This window comes from Nipponia nippon, unplaced genomic scaffold (assembly GCF_047370975.1).
Source record: "Nipponia nippon isolate SJK-2023a ecotype South Korea unplaced genomic scaffold, ASM4737097v1 scaffold_9, whole genome shotgun sequence".
Taxonomy (NCBI): domain Eukaryota; kingdom Metazoa; phylum Chordata; class Aves; order Pelecaniformes; family Threskiornithidae; genus Nipponia; species Nipponia nippon.
In genome coordinates this window covers 340,371-359,097 of record NW_028262413.1, presented here as the reverse complement: position 1 = coordinate 359,097, position 18,727 = coordinate 340,371, and the positions used below count along the sequence as shown (strand labels likewise).

The following is an 18,727-nucleotide window of genomic DNA, read 5'->3' as shown; positions in this document are numbered from 1 at the left end:
GTAGAAAAATAATAAGCACTTATAAATTCACAGAAGTTAAGAAACAAATGAGATTGACAAAGTCACAGTATATAAAAATACACAGAACTATTACATGCTACCTGTCTCAAGTTTATTCTCTAGTTCTGGCCTTTCAAGGAAAGAATAATAACTAGCTCGCTAATATGAATAACTGCAAAGAAGGTCATATTTAGTTATTCTGCAAAACCTTGGGTGTATTATTCAATTTATAGGCAAAATGAAGCACAAAGTGATTCCAGAAATAAAAAAAAAAAAAAAAATTTAACTAACCAGAAATTATATTGAAGCTTACTCTGAAGAACAAAATATGAAATTGTACTTCACTATTTTGAATAATTGAGCACTGTTCATAAAATCTGAGCATCATCTGAGCGGCACAAAAACTTTTTGATCAATTAAATTAAAACAAATCTGGCATTAAGTAACATATGGGTGTATGGTAATCTGCATTTTGATCAGTTGCAGAGTGATGGAAAGGTTAACAGTAGGATTAATTCCAGACAGTACATCTGGACAATCTATTTGAATCTTTAGTCTTAAGTCTAGAATTTGCACAGCTTTCATACAGCTCATTAGACGCACCCACAATAAAGTGCTCATTTAGAAAACTGCATCACAGTTCACAAATAAGGGTCTTCCACACTAAATCATTAGAAACAATTCATGCCATTCCAAATAGTAACCAAATGATATTTAGATAATCTAAGAACCAACATTGGAGAACATCAAGTATATTAAGGAAGCAGCCCATGAAGAATAATTCCTGTAGAATGTAGGTGTATATGTACGTAAAATGCAAAGGACTCATGTGAATAATACAATGGAGTAAAGTTCAGCATAACGAGACCAAATTCATTTTGTCTTGGTATATGTAAAAAGACCTAACATTGGCACACTTAGAAGTGTGTTTTCAGAGCTATGTTTTCTACTTCCTATAACATATTTCATTGACTTCTTCAGCAAAAATGTTCTACCACACTGAATGTTAAGCACAATTCAGTTCTGAGCTGAAACTCTTCTGATTTGCTTTTAGTAAAAAAAAAGAGAGAGAAGTATTTACAGAAAGATGCAAGACTGCTGCCCTCTCCAGCCATAACCAAGATGCAGTATAGGTGGACAAGTCACTTTAAGAAGAGAGGAACCTTTAGCAGAGAAGTTCGACAATAATACGAGTGGCTTATTTTAACAGGCCTGTCCCTCTACAAGAAACACAGGACTTTTCAACTATCTTATTTCGTAACTTTACATGGCATAAACAATCTTACCTTACCCTTCTAAGAAGTGTGATGGAGTAATGCTTGCACAGAGCAACTACATTCAGATGGCAGGCAATAAACTAAACTTCAGGTTGCACATTCATACTGCAATCTCCCTTCAAATAAAACTTTCACTGAAATCATTCTAATTTTTTTTCTGAAAAATGCCAGGATGTAATTAATTTGAACACTTTCACAGAACTTTCTTGAATGAATGCATTATTATTTTGACACACCTTTTTGGAATGCTAAATTTTTTTTTATTCACATAGTATTATATTTGTTTTCATCTGTTTTGAGATTTTGTTTCAACTTTAGTGTTACTTTGACTTAAGAATGCAATCTCTTCCTCAGTAATTTTTGGTAAAAAAATCATAGTTCAATTTAAAGCAACTGAGGTATTACTTAAAATAATTACTAAACTTTATTAACAGTATTATTTTCAGTGATTTCTGTATTTTTCCATTAAGTTTATTCAATCAAATTGACGAGGAGGTTATTTCTTTTTCTTCCTACTGAGTCGCTTAAGACTCCTTTGAAATAACATAAGGAGAATAATTAATAAATTCTAATAATGCAATGCATTGTACTAGGAAAAGATCATTATAGCACATTGTTACGCACTGCATCCTATCTCTCTGCCGTTTTCTTGCTTTCATTCCTTACCTCTTTGTTGGCTCTGTCTGCTTGAACTAACGTTCCATTCAGACACGGCTCTACATAGTGAAGTTCTTCATTATACTATAGAGAGAAATAAAAAGTATGATGAAAAATTTAATTAAAAGATACAATTTAATTTAATGAGTTAGAACTACAGTGAAACATGCACATAAAGCAAGAACAAAAGGATTCCGTTAATTTTTAAAAACTGGCTGTGGCATTTTTTTTTTCCTTTTACATGATTCTTAATGTTCCAGAGGTTTATACTTTTAAAAAGGACCATTTAATTGAATGGATGCCAACACTCAGGTGGAGTTAATGGGTACTATATACACTAGCTGGCATGAATATCCTTCAAGTTGAAATCTGGATAGTGTTAAGAGGTCATGTTTGATACATCACAGTCACAACTCCCAATTCTTTGCTACATATAAAAAAAGTCCTGACAAATATTTGAGGCACTGGCTAACATTTTGGAAGGTTAATAGTGGAACAACTATGCCAAAAGGTCTGTAAGCTTGAATCAGTCCTGGACATGTCTGACAACAGTCAGAATTCCAGTCAAGCAGAGTAGCTCATTATACACTAACTCATGAAGCTGTGACAAACCTTTAAGGAATTATCTGCTTATCTTGCAAGGTCTAAGTAAGTTAGATAACGCAGTCCTATTTTCAGAAGCATCTTAAGCATTAAAAGAAACTACATCTCATCTGCAGTCACTACATCTTGCAGAATCGTGGATGCTTAAGTCACTTCATTGAAAATTGGACTCGATGGTTTAAACCTTTTAAACCTTTCAACACAGGTCAAATCAATACAGATGTACATTCAAAAAGTCTTCACTAGTTGTATAAGACAGAGTTTTAAGTTAATTACCCCTCTCATTAATTTAATCTACTCTAGAAGTTATCTCGGAACAAACTGTAAGGCCTTTGCGTTTAGGCTTTAAGCAGTTTCACCCTTTCATAGGCATTAAGTGAATCAGAACATCCATAGTAAACAATTTCATTAGATTAATATATGCATTTGGCTTCCTCCTTCCTCCACCTCATTGGGAATAAAAAAAGCCTTACAATGACTCATTACAGAATGCTGCTTAGACAAGGTTCTCTGTCACTTCCAGTTCTCACCGCCTCTGTCTGCCTGCAGCTCTGAATTTGTTCCACTGTTTTCAGTTTAACACCACTCCCTTCTCCACACATACGCCTGACCATAGACCCCTGCAACCTGCTCCGCTTTGGACACCTGCCATCATCATTCGTTTTAACAGTGCACTACCCACCACACTCATAATTACATAATTACTGTTGCATAGGGAATAGTGTTTAATTTGAACTGCATCAAGTTATTCTTGAGGTATTGTGCTAGACTCAGTCCTCAGCTATAAGGGAACAGAAACCCAGAGTACACTGCTGGTTATACAGACTATTTACATCAGCATCAACATAGTAATTGGTTGATTGTATAGAAACAAACAAAAACGCTCAAGATATTTACACATAGTTTCTGCAGCAGATTGGCATGTTTCCCTAATTATTTTATTCCCATCAATGTTATTCCAATATATGAGAGCCTGTGGACATGTCTATTGCTCCGAAGGTAATACGAAAAACAAGGCAAAAACTTCTAGAACACTTTAGAGTCACTGGGAGTGTCCCACGTGCATCTCTGTGTCATAACAGTTTATTGATCTGATCAATGATGTACTTTCCCCTGTAGTTTTTCTCTTCAGACTGCTTTCCAATCTATCTCCTGACAGTCATTGCAAAATAATAATGCCAAATCTACACAGCATGTCTTATTATAGGCCTAAGTCGAGACCATATTCCATTCTATTGTAAAAAAAAAAAAAAATTGAAAATCTGTAACAGACTCCAGTACACCAGCCCCTACTCCCAAGATTTTTCCTGTCTTCACAATTTTTTTTCAGCATGTGCTTTAATCAATATACTTTCTGGTTAAGCCTGTTCTTAGCTTGATTTCTCTAGCTGTCATTGGAAACTATATTAACATCCATACTTTTCTTATATGGTATCAAGCACAGTGTCTGTAATTGCGCAACATGGAACAAAATACTAAAGTCTACCTGCCTCTCAGTCATGGTCTCAGTTTCAAATATCTGCATGCAAGCAAACTCAGAATTTCCTAATGCTTTAGTAGTACCCACAGGTTTTTCTTCCAGGCCTATTACCACCAGCAAATAGATGAAACAACTTCCTACTCTATCAGACCTTGCATCTAAGTAGCATAATTTCCATTAGATTTCTGTAAGATTTATTTTAACTACTGTTTTGAGTAACTCATATCATCAGGCTATTCCCACAGACACGTAGCTTGCCTGTCTGCTAGCTGCACCATAACCCAGACAGACTCCCAGTAGCTTCCCACTACACCTTCAGTGTTATTCAGTTGCACAGTATAACGGATGCTCACACTTTCACAGAGAACATGCTTTAAAGTCCCCTAGCAGGCCCGTTTTACAGAATCAACCGACTTCAGAAAAGGATGAATAAAAATGTTCATTCTCACATAACCAGCACAATTACACAGATGGCATGTGGACAAAGCAGTTCCGTTGTCTTTATGATCATAAGAAAACGTAGATATTCATTATTCTGAAACCCAGCCAAATTGTGACACTATTTGCATTTGTGGCATCTAATTCACCTTAAGATTATTACTATCAAAAATATTTTAAGTAATCTGCTATGTATGGCAGAAGAAACTGGACTATGCCAAGGTGTGTAAATGAGTATTTTATGTAACGGTGTTCTATGGATAACAAGCATAACCTGGAAGTGTTCTGCTTGTTAGCAGTTCTTCCTCGACTGTACAGACACAAATGAAAACACAGTAAGAAAAACCTTTATATAAAAGGTATAGCAGCTTCTGATTGTTTGAATTCTTGCAACAGTGCGTTTTTATGATCTATTTTTATTTTTATACTCTGCTAATAGTATACTCTTTCTTTTCCTTTTTAAAAAACTCAAATACGAAGAGATGGAAAAATTCACTGGACAAAATTATTTCAGTTCCAAAATAGATTCTCAAAACATCTACCTCTCTAAGTCCAGGAGAACTGTAGAAGTCTGATGCAACATGTGAAAGCATTCAAGCAGTTTGGTGCTTAAACTGGCACATCCACTTGATAAGATCTTTAGTACAACTGTCAGCTTCTAGCAAAATACCCAACTTGTGCTTCATAGCATATATTCAATTTCTTTGTCCTTGTCATAGAGTGTTTTGCAGTGTTATTGGTGATGCCTTTCTTTTAATTGTGCCAAACCTTTAAAGTGGAAAAGGGAAAAAATTCACCCTCTTCCCCAGCACCTTATCGGCAATTTGAACCCAGTTCTGCAGCTCTCCTATGACATTTAAAATATTTTATTTCATGAAATAGCTTCTGGATCTTGAATCAAAAGGCTGATTAGTAACCGCTGACTTTGCCAGCAATACCCAGTATAGGTATCTTGTTAATTTACCTCAGTAAAAGCCTGCATTTTGCTTTTCAACAGTCTTGCATTACATTGTTTTCTGATATTTCCTAGTGTTGCATAGTCCCATACCCCTATACTCTGGCATATGAGATCTTTGCACGTTATAGTTGTGATAGCTGTGAAGCGATAGCTGAGAGAGCTAATACCTGTGCAATAACTGTGAATAGCCTGTGTTTTGCTGAAGGAGGGAGGGAGAGAAGTAAAAACCAATTACCTTCCTTTCTGAGCTCCTCTTCTAAAACCTTGGTCTACTTTCACCTCTCTTGTAATTTAAACGTTTGATGACATTGATTTTTATTATTATTTACTTAGTTACATTTATCTGGCTTATTAGTTCACATTATTTTGTCCCTCTAGTTATTTCTTTGCACAACAGGCATAAAATAAAATAGGCTAAAATGTGAACTAAGAGGAACCATGTAGCTAGTTAGCTGCTGACCTACACTATAGAATCAGATACTATTCGTATTCTGAAAATGTGAGATGTATATGGTTCTAGCACACCTACACAACTAATTTACATTTACCTTAGCATTTGTCATATTTAGCCTTTGTCATATTTAAGCTGTCTGGAGCAAGGTCCACAGAAACAAATTAAATTCATATCTTGTTGTGCAACAATACACAGATAAAAGATTTCACACTATATTAGGCATACTCAGATATCCAATACAGCCCAACCTAAGATCCAAGAGTGAAGCCAATCCAGAAAAGGAAACAAAGGAATTGGAATTTCCAAAGTTCCACTAGCGTTACCATGCTCAACAAGCAGCACGCAAGCATAGCCCACTGCTTGGAGCAATCATACGCAGGTTAGCAACTGGCTGTCTTTCTCAGCCTGCTCACACGTTAGCTGTACAGAATCTGATTATTCAGGCAGGCCGAAAAGTAAGTTTATCCATAATTTATCCTGCATGACTACAAGGACTCCAAACAAGAGACTACACAGAAACCATTTATAATGAAAAGTCTACAAATTAAAACCAGGGAACTATACTACTGTGCTTTGAATTAACAAATACTTTTATTCAAATCAATTTTGCTAAAATGCTGTGAATAAAGCATTAAAATTAATTTAACATTCTTGGCTCAGTTAATATTTTGTTAATTTAATGTAGAGTTTAGATTTTCATAAAAGGATTTTAAAAATTTCAGCATTTGGCAAAATTAGTACTCATTTTATGATAATATTGTTAATTTAATGCACGACTTGCAATTATACTTCAAACTGAATTGGAAAAATATGCTTTTTCTTTTGTTGTTGCAGGCATCTCTGTTTATGCACCAGTGAACTGACCTTAAATTTTAACATAGGCAGCACAAAATCGCTCTTGTATTTCAACAGTTTTTTGCAATTCAATCATCTAGTCCATCAATTTCAGATAGATTTCGCAACAACCCAACCATGAAAGCTTAAAACGATTTTTAACATTATTCTTTTATGTTTATTCTCTGGAAAGACCTGCATTGAATTCTGCTTTCTGCTATATATACATATAAAGTTAAAAGTATATTCGGTGAAAAATCAAATGGATATGAAACAACCCAGCTAACATACTGCTAGTGGCTTTCGGGTTTTGTTCTTGGCTGAGTTGTGGTTTGGTTTTTTTTTTTTTTTTTTGCTACCCTGCTGCGTATTTGTAAGCGTTAATCGAGTTTTTAATGATGTTAGTATGTAGTGACTATAACTCTCATTACAGTTAATGAGAATCCTAAATTTCTTTTTGTGTACAGAATACTGAAACATGTAACAACCACCTGAAAAGCAAACTGAAGAGCTTTTACAACTTTTTGTATAGTGAAATATTGTAAAGGGAGAATAAAAAAAACTGCCAGAGTTGATGACCACAAATTTTGCACAAATGGTTTTCAGACTTCACTTTTTGATGCACTAAGTTCTGTTTCCTCTTCTTTCACTGACACAGATACTGATTTTCTCAATGCTCAATTCCCTTCCATCCCTGATCCCCACTGTCAACAGAGCCCTGTCTTACACTAGTCCAGCTTCTCTAACCTCATGTTCTCTTTTGGCTAACGTTAAAGCGCTCTTCCTTCTTACTGTAAAAAACACAGAAGTTTCTCATCGGCTTGTGTAACCTTTCCACTTGCTTCATTCTGGCTGTTGTTCATCTGTAAGTCCTCTCTCACATCCTTCATCACTGTTTTCCTTGCACTTCCTTCTTTTGCGTTAAAATGCAGGCATGTTTTAGGGTTCTTCCCTCTTGTGAAAATGAGAGAGAGAGAACAACTTAGCCTATTTGACTCCTAATTCCTGACCCAGTTCCTCACAGAAGTCTCCTGTTGCAAGTATTTGTTCCATCAATCACTGTGCATAATGAAGCCACACTGACAATCACTCAGGCTCAAAACTTTCGCTTCATCTAGTAAGTGCATTTTTTGTTCAGATTTCCCACATAAAGCTTTTATTCCACCTCAAATTTTGGTCTGGGAAGAGGAAGAGGTACTTGGTCATTTGTCTCATGCTTCCAGATGTCCAGCAGTCCTCACAGAGCAACATTTTAGACAGGCCTTTCAGAAGAACCATCGGTGTGAGCAAGTATCAGCTGCGTGCTCCGTGAAGAGTAAGTCTTCAACATTTAGGCACGGTGGATCTATTTTTGCACACACTGCACAGCTGGCCAGTTCTAGATACAGAGACTTGCTATATATGCACAGATCTATGTTACAAAGGGGATTTCTCATATGGACATGTGTGCATCTTACCTTCAAATGAAAGCAGTTTCACATCACCAGGCTATGCCTAAATTATAAAGAGCAAGATATAATCTCATTCAAACATTTGTCTATAGATAAAAGCTATATAGGATTTTCAGTGCTTTCACAACAAGAAGCCTCTCGCATGGACTTTGCTGTCTCATGATTCGATCACTGAAACATCCTCTCCAGTCCTGACAAAGATTTACCCTGCTGGCACTTTTTCAGAGCAGTGCTTCAGAAGTAATTTTTGCTGATCATTTAGACCACAGTAACCCTGGCTTTACTGTGTACCCTTGCCATGTCTTCCTCTAACACACCAAATTTTAAAAGGAATTCATAATCCAGACCCAGCCTACCTATGCCATTCCTCATTGAAACAGCCACTCACTTCTCCACTGCACCAGTCTCTGTTACCAGTTTGTTACATTTTCAAGTGAACAAATTTTGTGTTTTCTTTACATTTTTTTTTTTTTTTACCTTGTGAGACAGCAATGATTATATTGTGACACTTAGTCCAAAACAACTCCTTAAAAACTCTTCTTCCAAGATACCTTCAAGGTGACAAGACAGCACTTTACCCACTCATTGTCACTCCTGTCACGGCCGCCTTGTTTTCCCCAGCGTTTCTGCAGTACCTCTTTCAACGCAGTGAATAAATTCAGACTCATATTTGCACAGTAACTAAACCATCAGTGTTCTATTGAAATTAAACAACTGAGCTGGTAATAAAATCGCATTCTTAGTTGCTCTTTCTACTTATTTCAACAAATAAACACATATTCATCCTAAAAGAGGTTATAGAGAAGAAAGAACCTTCAGATGAAAAAATTACCTCAGAAAAATGCTACAATTACCACAGTCATTATCTATCTTTCTAAATATTAAGAATTTCTTATACTAACCAAACTTCATATTAGCGGTAAGCAGGAGAGGGCTGCAGCGGCGACCTGTGTGGGAGAGGGCCATGAACCGCCCTGCGCCGGTCCCAGGCAGTTCCAGCTGGCGCCTCAGCAACTGTGAGGCGCCAAAACCGCAGCTGCAAGCCTGAGGCGGCCGCAGCGTCCTCACGCAGGCGGGCGTGAGGAAAACGACGTCGGGGGCTGGAAGCATTTGGGAAGACAGCTGGAAAAGTGTTGTGCTGAAAGGGGTGCGCTTCTGGACACCGTGGTCTGCAGGCGACCCACACCACGGCAGGGACGCCCCTGAGGGACTGCGGCCATGGGCGACCCAGGCTGAGGCGGGGGCATCCCTGAGGAACTGCAGCCCGCGGGTGACCCACGCTGAAGGGAAAAGCAAAGAGCAGTAGAGGAAAACAAGTAAGCAGCAAAGAGCGGCAGTAAGCAGAGAGCTGTTGACAGAAACCTAGACAGGACCCTGACCTCCTGCACCGCCCGGCACCTCACCCGGGAGAGGGGAGGGACCGAAACCGCAGCGAAGGTAAGGGGTGCCGAGACTGGGGCGCGGGGAGGGGAGGTGCGGGACAGGAGGTGAGCCCGGGCAAGCAGAAGGCGAGGAGGCTCCGTTGGGTGCTTCCTCCCTTTTCTCAACGCCCGAGTCGGTGATCAGAAGTTTGTGTTAATTGGCAATAAATGGCATCAAAATTCTGTGACTCCATGCTTGTTTATGCACAGCTCAGTTCATTTTCAATTGAAGTTTAAATTGAAAAAATTACATTTAGTTATTTCATACTTGCTTTTTTTGAAGTATTTACGCAGTATTGCTGTTGTATTACCTAGGCAAAATCATTGCTTTTGATTCTAGCTACCTACATTTTTACATCTTTTATTATAGATGAGCCTTTTGGTTTTCCCAAAGTAAAAAACTTCACTTAAAAAAAACACTTTTTGTGTTCCTACATCATTCACGGTAACTGTCACAACTACTGATAAATGCAGAGATTATACACTGAAAAATGGCTGGTCAAGTATCTTAATAATTACTTAGCTGAAACATTCTTGCAAGTTAAAAAAGTTATTTAGATTACACTTATTCACAATTTTTTTGAAGGACAGTAAACCTTTTTTTGATACAATATGTAATTATGTCTTTCTACTACATGGGTTTCTGCTAATTACGCACTTATCACACAAGAAGATTAGTATGAAAGACATTCTGAACTAACTGCTTGCTGTTAAAAATACAGTAAATGCACGTATACTTCAGGCATATATACTTCATTCTTCATACAATCTCAATGATTTGCACTGGTGTCACTGGGGTCATTTATTTGAGTGCACAAAGGGCACTTCCCTTGTAGCAAAATAAGGCCAAAATCCTCCTTAACATTAACATTTTTACTATTTATGCATATGATAAAACTACATATTTATAAAGTATTAGCAAAAGAATAGCAGCAAAGGAGAATTTATAAAACCACCAATTCCTCCTCCCTCTCTCCCTTCCCATCCCCCAGCCAAATCGTAGTTTTGATGTCAGTTTTGCGCTTTTTAAAGCCATCCTTACCTACATGATTAATCCCATTAAATACTGTAAAACTATGCTCTTGTCATAGATTTAAAACATGTACCTGTACGACGGAAAACTAACTACCATACACAAATAACAAGAACTACTGATGATCTAATTTATCAGTGTTAGAAAGCACCAGTAATACCTCTGCACGACTTACACATACATACATTTCAGATTCACACAGAGGAAAGCATGAACAATGAGGAGCTATGTTGGCATTTTATCATGCCATACAAGCTTCAGCAAAAGTTAAGATCCGGTCCTATTAATTCTTATATATTAACCATTTTGTAATTTGCACTGTACTAAAGAAGCTGTGACGGGGGAAAAAAGGCGGGCAGGGACACATACCCCGAAGTTAAAAATTAAGGTAATGTAGAAAGTTCAGGCAAACTACAAAACAGATTACTATTCTTTGCAAATCCCAAATTCAAGACAACTTGTTCAAGGGGTTTCAGATTTCAACTCATAGAAAAACAATTTGAAAACACTGTCACCTGAAGAAGTTTGCACTGGAAAATCACAGGGCCTGTCCAGTTGGTTCAGATGTCATCTTATATCCATCACCTGCCTGCAACATTTTTCAAGTGTATTGTGTGATGTAAAACATGACAGATAGCAACAAACCATGAAAGAAAGAAAAGGAATAAAAATCCTGAGACACTCACAGCAATTATATTGAAGAAGTCATCATCTCCGAGGGTATCCAAAATAGATGAAACTGTCTGTTTTGCAATAGTCAGGCGAAGCCCTTTCATACTGCCACTGACATCTACTAAAATTACCACATCTTTTGGAGAAGTTGCTGCCTGGATGTACCTAAGACAAAAGACGAAACATCTTGTTCTTTTAAATACTGAACTTTTCTTCCTTTCAAATTTCTTAGACACTGGTAGTCAACTGTTGCCTACCATTTTCTATTTCTGCAGTCAAACGCAATGACTCCATTCTCATCAGGTTCCCATTTAATTCCTGTTTAAAAAAAGAGATAAAAAGATTAAATTACAACATTTTCACAGTACCTGTTCAAAATGTATCTGTGGTATTAGGGTAAAGTAGCACTTAATGGAATTGCATACTTCAATCTAACAGGCAATGGTGTTATAGGAAATGCTGGAAAAATAATTTAATAAAATAGGACCAGCAGAAACAATATTTTTTCTCACTCCTTTTTAGCCTACTGTAAGGTGAAAACCTCTTCAAGCCTATTCTGTTCATCATACTACTGTCACTAAAGTATTGTCATACTTGGTCAGTGGTGCGGGCAAGCTTTATCACATGCTTGCCAAGTCCCTTTCAGACCTTGAGCACTTACTACCCATGCCTGATCTCAACAGGTCCTGTTATACTCACTGCTTTACTCGCAGGTCATACACCTGATGTTTTGCTCACAGAAAAGGCAATATCTCCCGGTCGTGGGTCAAAAGAAATGTGACACAACACCTCCAAGCAAAAAAAATTGACAGGGCAAACCTTCCTGCTTTTTACACTCACTTTCTAGCACAAAACAAGAAACAGCCTTTAAAATAAGGACTAGCAATTTTTCTACCCTTGAAATATCATGGAGCTTGAGAATTGAACTATAATCTAAAACTAAAACAGATCTAGTAGCCATTACTTTCAGTCACTTTCAGACATACAGGCTTATAGTAAACTTGCTCACATTAAACTCAAGACTTCAGACTTAAAAAAACATGGGTTGCTAAACCATGTCAGCTAAAGGAACAGTTCCCATTCTGGGCCTGATCCCAGGTTACAGAAGCTGAGGATCAGTTTATTTAATTTTTTAGTTTATTTAATATGTAGTAAATTCAATATGTGATTAAACATAAAACTAAATAGGTAACAATATATATTTTAACCTATTTCTATAGAAATAATACAAGTGATCTAATTGTGTTTTATTACAACTGGTGTGAAAGTAAACTTTAAAACAAGTTTTTGAAATCTTTAAATGTAAAGACATCAGGTTAAGTGGAAGTCTAAAAACTGAACAATATATTACAATTAAGTCTTACTGTATGCATCGAGAGAGCACGTTATCTAAGTTCAGTACTATATGAAGGGTCTAATCCTTTTGCCCTCCTTCTCCACAGTCTGTGTAGAAGTTATTTTTCATACACCTGTATATGTGTATCTGAAGAGGAACATATATGAGCACGTGAGTTATCTTGGGGGCTTCACCTCCAAATGAAAACTGGTAGAAAAAACTCAGAATGTTGTAAATGTTGATTAGAAATCTCTCTCTCTGAAGACTAGATAAAGCGAAATCAAACCTGCAAGTATCTGTGAAAGCCGTGATTTGTGACAATACTCGGTAAAAATTTGCAGCCATAGCATTCTTGATTGTATTTTAAGTAAGAAATTGTATTCTTACCTGGATATTGTCTGAAAAATCCTTTTGCACTTCCAAAGTACTGCCAGATGAGAGAAGGGTCACGATCAAAATTATCAACGAACACCTTATTTAAAGATTCTGACCAATAAACTCCATTTACAATGGCTGGATCTGGGGGGGGTGGGGGGGGGTGGGGGGAGAGAAAAGTGATTTTCCTTAAATAGAATCCCTTGAACTCTACCATCTTCATCTTATTCAGTACCCAAAAATCTAGTGACTTCAAACTACTGCAGAAGACCTTTTGATTTCCTTTATCAATTAAGTGATTCAAAATAAACGATACACTTAAATAATGAAAGCATGGTGAAAACACAGAAGACACACTAGGTATGTTTTTTAGATAAGTTTAAATTGCTCATTAGACCATGTATCTCTAACTACTGTATTGCTTGTTCTGGAGAACATAAATAAGTCAATCTAATAATAAGTTATTTACTCAATTTGCTTTCCCTAAATGCATGGAATTGCTCTCTGCAACCTTATTGCTCTCTACAACTACCTGAAAGGAGGTTGTAGCGAGGTGGGGGTCGGTCTCTTCTCCCTAGTAACGAGTGATAGAACGAGAGGAAACGGCCTCAAGCTGCGCCAGGGGAGGTTTAGGTTGGATATTAGGAAAAACTTCTTCACCGAGAGGGTGGTCAAGCATTGGAACAGGCTGCCCAGGGAAGTGGTTGAGTCTCCATTCCTGGAGGTGTTTAAAGAACGGATAGATACGGTGCTTGAAGACGTGGTATAGATGGACTTGGCAGTGATAGGTTGGCAGTTGGACTCGATGATCTTAAGGGTCTTTTCCAACCTTGATGATTCTATGATTCTATGGAATGTCTCATGGCAACCCTTTATGCCTTTTTTTTTTTTTTTTTCAAATCTTCAACTTGGTAAGACCATTCTCACTGTATCTGAAAGTTTACATGTGGGAACAGAAAGTGAAATACCTTTGGTTTCACACTTGAATGAATCATGGTATACATACAAACACAAAATCTCATGACAAGTAACACTAATTGTTATTTGGAAAACACTGGACCCAGATTTCACAACAATGACTTCATTATTTTGGATTCCCATAGAAAGAGAAATACAAAGCAAATCCTTGATGTTGAAAATGAACTATTTCTGTTTAAAACATCCTCATCTATCAATTTCTACAAACCCAGGCTGCCCGAGTATGTTTTTAAGCTGCAGATGTGGTTAGATAGTGGGAAATCAGAAACAAATGAACATATCTTAAAAAGTTACTCAATTACAAACTGTGAATTTTGGAAGATAAGAAACTACTAAGATATACTATATTCCCAATTCAATTGGTATGTGAAGTCAGCAGTATAGAAAGGAAAAAACAGAACTAAAATCACAGATGTATTATTTCATTTGTAAAAGTGTGCATACATGAATACACAGTAACATTTGCTCAAGCATTTGAAATAATGCTTCCATTAGCTTGCAAAATAATGTCTCTGTACTGATTTCAGAAGACTGCTTAGAATGTGATTTTAACAGAGCGGAAAAAAGGTGAATCGTTATCTTTCCTTACATTCATCAAGAAAAACAGCAGAAAAAAGCAAATGTCTCATCTACAAATCTTTGAATGGTGCTTTCATCTAAATATTTAGGTTTACACAGATGGACTGCTGAAAAAGCAAGGTCAACAAAACAGATGTTGTTTTTAATACATGTCCAGTATAGTTACTTGTTTCTCTAGAAGATGAAGTATACATTTAAAATCTGTCCAACCAGACACATATCAAGCAAACCAACGTCACTAGTCCAACTGTACTACTTCAGTTCTGCCGAGCTGGCAAAATCCATTGTCCGGTCGCTTGCAAGTCTGCAGTTACTCCAATAACAAGCTGTGTTTGAGGCATCACTCGTTGACTGTCAAGACTGCCTATCCTGGCATCTATCATTACTCTGTAAATATATGCTCCTATTTCAGCACCCCAAAATTTTGATCCATTGTCCAGCATTTAGACAGTACATGATCAGTGAAGCACTAAAATGAGAATCCTATTCTCAGCCCACTGGAACTCCCCAGTACTAGTTCAAATACTGTTATTCTGGTTCTGCTCCTATACGCAAGTTCTGGTGGAGTATCTGAGTCACTGAAAAGCACAGTGGCATTACTGACTCTGCATTACAAGATTGAGATAAGGTGATAACTTCAAGTCATCTTTAAAAAGAGCAACATAGTTCTGACGGTCGGTTTTGGTTTATTTGTTTGTTCGTTTTTCCTTGGAAGTGTTGCTAGAAAAGCCCGTTTAGAGGAAAAACAAGGAACCTTTCCTCAGCCTCTAGAGGACAATAAGCTCTTCATGTACCCTTCACTCATCAGGATTAGTGAAAAGCCAAACCAAACAAATAAAATAATTGTATCTTAATTTCTATTTAAAATAAACTGTAGTGGTTCTTAGCAGCTCACATTCAGATCTCATTCCAAGACTTCACATTGTACCTTAGTATTTTATATCATCAGTTTATCAGATGTCTTCTATCCCGGATTCCTCAGAGGCTAATTTTTAATGCCCAGTGCTATGCTGCCACTCATCTAAGCAGAATCTTCACTCTGCCTCCCAGCCCAATGATAATTTCCTTTAAATTCTATATACGCTCCAGGTCCATAAGGTCATGGGACAACTTTAGTTGTCCACCTATTAAGCTCTAAACTGAATGCGAAATCCTTCCAGTGGCATTTCAAAAAATATATTTCTATAAAAAAATACATATATAAAGCTACTTTTAAAAAGTTCATATTAAAATATTTATGCCATCACAGTAGTGGATTACTTTTTTTAGCCCACTTATGAAGAGCCACTTAGCATGTTTATATATCTGTGTTATAGATAGAGAACTCCATGGAAATACAGTCAGGAATTTTTGGTTGAGTCTAATGATGATTGATTGAGTCTATATTCTGCATCAGGTTGACAACACTAATCACCCAAATGCTGATCACCATAAATATTAATCCAGTGACTCTGAAACTAATAGGAATTTTTTAGCTGAAAGGAGCATTAAGCAGGCATTTTCCATAAGTGGGCACAATTAAAATGTGCTCTATGATGACTGTGTTCCTTTAAAATTCACTACCTTCCTACACCCTGCATATCTATTACACTGGCTGTTCTTTTTACAATATACCTAGTTACATTTTATGCACCAACCATTTTTATAAAAAAGCAAATAAGGTCACGCTCAGTTTAATCCTTGGAATACAAAGAAAAGTGAAGTAGGGAAAAAAATGTATTTACAGTAAAAAACTGCAGGCCTACAGACTTTGTGTGGAAATCACGTCTTTACTGGCTACGGTATCTTCTAGGCAGAAGGATTTCAAACCCAAGCTCCTTGTTCTGAATTTGATAATGACTGTCATGTGGATGCATCTCGGTCCACATGTACCGTCCTAAATACAACTGAGCTCCTGACCATATACCCTCATGAAAATTTTACAGTCTCGTCTTCTAATAACCTATATGTTAAACTTGTAGTTCTGGGCAACTTCCATTTTCAATAATTACACTAAATTGCTTAAATTGCCCCAACTACTTCATTTAGAAATAGTATTCTTAAGTTTTCATATTACTGGTGAACGTCATCTGCATCCCCAAAATAGCTATACGCCTGTAGTGGCAAATTGATGCGTGCGAGTATTCAGAAATTTGGGGAGGGAGAAAAAGAAGATAAAACTTAATATAAATACAAAATCATTAACGTGATGTTATGGAGCTCAAAGACAAGTAGTGTAAATAGCTTCTGCCACAATTCTTGAAACATCATTTCTGCTTTTGCTTCCTGGCAGTAACAGCTAAAATATAATTAAAATATTCCCTTTCCCTCGCCTTTTAGATGGGCTGGCTTGCAATTATATGGGATTTTGCTCCACTGCTGTTTGTGTAGCTGCTACCTGGTTTTTTTACTGATATTTAATAAAAAAAACAGCCCCCAGGTAAATAGGTACACTGACACGAATCTGAAACGTAATTGCCAAGGAACAGTACAAATGCATGTAGCAATTAAGTTGCTGTCATAGATACTGCTGACCCAAAGAAACAGGTCTGAAGTCTCGACAAAGGCAGCCAAGGTGTGCAGACTGAAAGATGTGCAACAGCATGCCAAAGGTTAGCACTACAATGAAATGTATTTTAATTCACAGAATCCATAAAAATATCTGGAGAAGAATAAGTCTATGGAACGAAATTAATACATATATGACACATTTTGCTTTCTAATTATTCCACCAATCTTTATAAAAAATAAGGGAGACCACTGAGGAATTCAGCGACTATGAAGAAAATGCAGAATACTTCTCTTGCTTGCCATACGCTGCTTTATTACCAAGAAAAAATGTTACCAATACCTGACAACCTCAAGGGCAGCCCCTAACATTGCAGAGCAGTACTGTCATACAACAAAGCAGTACGAGCACAGCCTACAGGACCAAGCACTGCAAAGGAACGCAAAATCCAGCACCCTTTTGGCTCAACGATAGCAACAATATTAGCTTAGTTTTGATGACACTGACAACATATTTAGTCTGGTCATATTTTAAAGAATAACAAAATCACATACTTGCTGGGACATACACCAACAATCTAATAATTATACTACTCAACACTAATATGAATGCTTTTCAGGGTGGTCCAACATATTCAAGAGCTGGGGCTGGATGCCAATTTTGGCAACTGCCTTTGCTTTTTTCTCTCTCTTCCCCTCCCTCTGCCTCCACTGGGTAATGTGGATGCATCAGCTCACAGATCAAGGCATCTGGCCATCTGTAGACACAAAATAAGGCGTTTGTCCATTTTGCATCACGTGCTGAGAACCATTCACCAATGTGAGAAATCACATTCCCTCCATATGGGGTGGTAAAGACTTCAAGTGCATGACTGTATAGAGGCATAGTAGTGGGTACTTAGCTGTTTCAGCTTCCAACATTGCCCTAATAACGTTCCCCTTCTCCTTTGAAGAGGCAGCAGAAGAACTGGAGCATGGCCAGATGTGTTTATTTTTACGATAAATTTCATGAATGGCTTTGGGGATTTTGGGGGGGGCGGGGTGTGAGCAAGGTGGTCTGAGATTCAACTGTAGTTCCTTTGAAAGCCAGAATTACAGCTGTGAACTCCTCACTAATACCATTCTGAGATAGAGACTCAGTTCTGACTCTGCCAAGAGCTTGCCATCTAATGAATTATAAAAAGTGTCCTGCAGCAAATCAGTGTACATTTGAGGTCACTCATTTGGCTACTGACCTGGTTTGACCCTGTTGAACTTATCAGATGTAACAACTAAAAGCAACCAGTATGTGGGCAGATCTGTGAATCTGTTAGGGCAAAGCTCTGGAAACAGCATACAAGCAGGATCTATGAACATAGAGCATAACTTTTTTCTTAAATTAAAGGAGGAACTTGGAGCAAAAGTCAAAGGCTTCACTTACTGTCCATCCCAGGAAGAACTAGAAAGATGCTGCCTTAACAGAGCTGTTGTCACAGGAGCCAGACACATGGGGCAGTAACACCTATTACTAACACAGTCTAACAAAATAGGATTGCCCACCCAGCAATTGCTAAGAGGCCTTGAGCTGAGGAGAGCTACAGACAAAACCCAGTAACCCTGACAGATGATCACAGCTTAAATTAATATGACCACAGATGTTTCTATGTTTTCAGAAAAACACACTCATTTCCACATCTTTGCAGGACACGAATTGA

General features: G+C 37.3%; 1 protein-coding gene across 7 annotated transcripts in view; it reads right to left on the bottom strand.

Annotated features, from left to right (window-relative positions):
- CACNA2D3 (calcium voltage-gated channel auxiliary subunit alpha2delta 3) overlaps positions 1-18,727 on the bottom strand; it is a 458,323-nt gene that overhangs the window by 242,427 nt on the left and 197,169 nt on the right. For 6 of the 7 annotated variants that reach the window (XR_015701497.1, XR_015701498.1, XM_087744701.1 and 3 more), the window contains exons 6-9: positions 13,002-13,133; positions 11,536-11,596; positions 11,293-11,443; positions 1,944-2,018 (exon numbers count right to left, since the gene is read on the bottom strand). Coding sequence is in view for 5 of the 7 variants with exons in the window: in XM_087744701.1 (XP_087600827.1) it covers positions 1,944-2,018; positions 11,293-11,443; positions 11,536-11,596; positions 13,002-13,133 (419 nt within the window). In the remaining 2 variants the exon portion in view is untranslated. The remainder of the gene's footprint in view (positions 1-1,943; positions 2,019-11,292; positions 11,444-11,535; positions 11,597-13,001; positions 13,134-18,727) is intronic. The other variant, XM_087744704.1, reaches the window with a different exon arrangement.